The 4507-nt window shown below is 39.8% G+C and overlaps 1 protein-coding gene across 1 annotated transcript; it reads left to right on the forward strand.

The window, feature by feature from the left end:
* The first annotated feature begins 889 nt into the window (after positions 1–889).
* LOC107635755 (Major facilitator superfamily protein) lies at positions 890–3437 on the forward strand. Its single transcript, XM_016339319.3, has 2 exons — positions 890–1388; positions 1624–3437. The coding sequence occupies exons 1-2, from the start codon at positions 1163–1165 to the stop codon at positions 3279–3281; spliced, it is 1884 nt and encodes a 627-aa protein (XP_016194805.1). The 5' UTR covers positions 890–1162; the 3' UTR covers positions 3282–3437.
* Positions 3438–4507: the final 1070 nt, after the last annotated feature.

Below are 4507 nucleotides of genomic sequence, written 5' to 3' on the forward strand. Positions count from 1 at the left end.
TTTACATAAAAGTCAGTTCTATTTTAAATTATCATCAAGTTACATAATAATGTTGCATCTTTTTTTGTAACCTGCAGGTAGGATTTGGTTAAGAACGTGTAGGATTAGGGTTGAGATATTCTCAACTCGTGGGTAGGGTAGAGTTGAGTTTATATAAAAATCTCAACCTGCGAGTAGGATTAGGGTTGGCTCCAAACCCTACCCTACCCTATCCATTGCCAGCCCTAACCACATGCAAGTGAAAATAGAATAAGAAAAAGTATAGGTAGACAATGAAAATACTAAATAATGTGAACAATAGATATATCGAATGTTCATTTCACTAGGTGTACGGATGATTATTTTAATATTAAGATTTAGGTGAGTAATTTAAATATGTAGTGTGTTTTTATTTAATTGGTGATTGTTCATGTTGTTCAAGATGGTCATTGTTTACCTAACACTCCCCATAAAACAAAAATTGCTAATATACATTAAAAATAAGTTACTAAAATAATCATTATATATTTATATATAAATATATGTATTACTTATGTCATTATAAATGTATATTTTATATTTTAATATGTATTATATACAAATAATTGAATTTTTATATATACCCGATATAGTTGAAATACTAATTAGTTGCTCAGTAGCTGTGGTATGCAGTTGTGATGACCATTGAAGCCGAATAATTAATAGACATAAAATCTATATTCCGTCAAGTCAAATGTCCAACCTCCCAATTGAGAAGAAGGGAATAATTTGTGTATCCATATTTTCATGCTGATGGAACCCGAAGTGTGGAATAATAAGAGTTGGAGATAACACCCATACACAAGGAGTCAAGGTCCCAAGGAGAGGGCCATATATGCAATAATTAATTATATAATATAAGCCTCCAGAGCAGGTGGCCATAAATTGAAGACATTTAATGGCTTCCACTTATGTTGCAGTAAGTGATTGTACTATGCTCATCATTTATTGAGCATGGCCAGTTTCCACGCATCTTCACGTGTTAGTTGAGCAACCTTTAATACACGGCGTCTTCCCCAACTGTACTGGTGTTAAGAAGAAAAACAAAATGGAAAATGTATATGATGATGGATGAAGCTATAAGGTATATCTAATCTATCTATCCATCTAGTGTTGCGCAGGTCACCCAGTCTGATCTCTGGTGATGGATTCGTCGGAGATCAGGTCACCGGCGGAGGGAGGGAGGTTGGGGACACCAATGTCGAGCAGGAAGAAGCTGGGGATTCACTTCATTGAGTCTGAGGATAGAAGAATGGCATTTGGTCGCGGCTACACAACACCAGCTGGATCTACACCGGTAGATATCCATGGCAAATCCATTGTTGACCTTTCTAAGACTGGTGGTTGGATTGCTGCCTTGTTCATCTTTGGTAATTGCTCTCAGTGCTCTGATGTGTATGGATTTAATAATAATAATAGAAAAAGTATACGTAACCAATAATATTTTTAAACAATGTGAATTAATAGGGTTAAAAGAATAAATTAATCTTAAATTTAATTAATAACATTAAATTAGGGTATAGTGTATTTTGATTCATGTTGTTCAAAATAATCATTGTTTACCTAGAGTACTCGTAATAATATGATTAATTTGCGAGGGTGCAGGGAATGAGATGGCAGAAAGAATGGCATATTTTGGGCTATCAGTGAACATGGTGGCGTTCATGTTCTACGTGATGCACAGACCCTTCAGCAGTTCATCGAATGCAGTGAACAACTTCTTAGGGATATCTCAAGCATCATCGGTACTGGGTGGTTTTCTAGCAGATGCATATCTGGGGAGATACTGGACAATAGCCATCTTCACTAGCATTTATCTGGCGGGTTTGGCGGGAATAACATTGTGCGCAACAATGACGATATTTACACCGAAGCAAGAGGGATGTGAGCAGCTGGCGCTGCTGTTAGGGGAGTGCGAGGCTGCGAAGCCATGGCAGATGAGTTACCTGTACACGGTGCTGTACATAACGGGGTTTGGAGCGGCAGGGATAAGGCCATGCGTGTCATCATTTGGAGCAGACCAGTTCGACGAGAGGAGCAAGAACTACAAGGCACACCTGGATAGGTTCTTCAACTTTTTCTATCTGTCGGTGACGGTGGGTGCAATTGTGGCCTTCACGGTGGTGGTGTATGTCCAGATGAAGCATGGGTGGGGAGCAGCCTTTGGATGTCTGGCAATAGCAATGGGATTGTCCAACATTCTCTTCTTCATAGGCACCCCCTTGTACAGGCACAGGCTCCCTGGTGGCAGCCCCCTCACCAGGGTGGCTCAGGTCTTGGTTGCTGCTTTCAGAAAGAGGAACGCTCCTTTTGGAAGCGGGGGCTTCGTTGGCCTCTACGAGCTCCCCGGCTCTCACTCTGCCATCAAGGGAAGCAGAAAGATCCCTCACACCGACCACTTCAGCTTTCTCGACAAGGCGGCTCTGCAGTTGAAGGAAGATGGCTGCAGCCCGTGGAGGCTGTGCACCGTCACGCAAGTGGAAGAGGTCAAGATCCTCATTCGCCTCATCCCAATAGCAGCATCCACAATAATGCTGAATGTGGTGCTAACAGAGTATCTCACACTCTCAGTGCAGCAAGCATACACCATGAACACCCACTTGGGCCATCTCAAGCTCCCCGTTACATGCATGCCCGTCTTCCCTGGCCTCAGCATCTTCCTCATCCTCTCTCTCTACTACTCCCTCTTCGTCCCCCTCTTCCGCCGCATCACCGGCCACCCCCACGGCGCCTCTCAGCTCCAGAGAGTGGGTATCGGCCTTGCCGTCTCCGTCGTGTCCGTTGCCTGGGCAGCAGTCTTCGAGAAATATCGAAGAGAGTATGCAGTACAGCATGGATTCGAATCCAGCTTCCTGACGCCGATGCCGAATTTAAGCGCCTACTGGCTTCTCATACAGTACTGCCTCATTGGAGTGGCAGAGGTGTTTTGCATCGTGGGGCTTCTGGAATTTCTGTACGAGGAGGCACCCGATGCCATGAAGAGCATTGGCTCTGCATATGCTGCTCTTGCTGGTGGCTTAGGCTGTTTTGCCGCCACCATCATCAACACCATCGTCAAATCCGCCACTACTACTCATAACGGCTCCCGCTCATGGCTCTCACAGAACATCAATACTGCCAGGTTTGATTACTTTTACTGGCTTCTAACTGCATTCAGCCTTCTCAATTTCTGCTCATTCTTGTATTTCGCACATACATACCAATACAGGACTACACCCCATAATGCTCTTCATGAGGATCATAATACGCCAACTATAATGTAAAACTTTCATTTTTTGTTTTCAGAATGAGTCCATAATCCTATATATGTTGTAAAAGTTCGTTCCTTCTTACTTGCTATCGGTTATTATATATCAATCTGGTTTGTGCATTGGTGCATATATATATATACACTCTGACCTGGCCTTTTAATGGACTAATGCTTCTTGTCTTTGTTATGGAATTTAATATTTACTTTCAAATTTGTTATATAATAATGGATATCAGAGTAAAAAACCTAACAACCTAAAGTCCAATATCCAAAGAAAGAGCAATTTTTGTGATTAGTAGCCATTAAATAGCCATCAATGATGATTTAATGGTGTGAGATTGGTGTGAGATTTCATCAAATGGCTCACATTTTTCTGCTGGTTACATGCTGGCTATGCTGGTTACATGCTGGCTAAAATTCAATAAAATTGCTGACACCTAGACTTTTTCCCAAAGAAATTAACAAGGTATTACGTTTTTGAACAATAGGATGACAGCTAATAAGAGCTAGCTTACTCAAGCCCTGCGTTGTTTACATTCCTGTTCAGCAAAGGATATCTATACTTAATTTTTAATATTAAAAATAAAAAATATACATAAAAATGACACATATATAATTTTTTCTTCAGTTTCCTATCTTCTCCAAAAGTATGGATACTATTGATGAGAACAAAATCTTTTGCTACTTTGAAAGTTTCAAACCTTGCTTCCCACCGATTCCACTTTGCATCGTAGCTGTACTTTTTAGTCATACTTAGCTGCTAGAGATTGATTCTTGACGATCACGGCAAAAAATTCAGAAAGTCGAAGTTGAGTAACAAGACTTTAAAATCAGAGACATGTGTTTCTTGCTCACGCCCCTATGGTTCTTGCGCCATTTAATTTCTCCAAACCTCATGCATCCGGAAAGTGGTAGGTTATGAATGAAAGAGACAAGTTCAGATAATTTAATACATATGCTTGAAGAACCTTTCTATAGACAAGGATATTTTTGCTACTCACATTTTTTTGGAATGCAAAGGATTTCTTAATATTTAATGTCACTTTAAGTGGCATAATATAAGAGGAAAAAGTCTAGGGGTGAACGCTTTTTTAATAGTCTGATCAACACTTAACTATTAAAAAAAAATAAATAATTTTTTATTATTAAATATAATTTTATATTATTAAAAATATTATTAATAATCAATTAATGATTACACAAAATTCGTTGGACTAGTACTCTCTATAAGAGTGAAGT

The sequence above is a fragment of the Arachis ipaensis genome, chromosome B4 (genome assembly GCF_059453495.1).
Source record: "Arachis ipaensis isolate K30076 ecotype BB chromosome B4, ASM5945349v1, whole genome shotgun sequence".
NCBI lineage: Eukaryota > Viridiplantae > Streptophyta > Magnoliopsida > Fabales > Fabaceae > Arachis > Arachis ipaensis.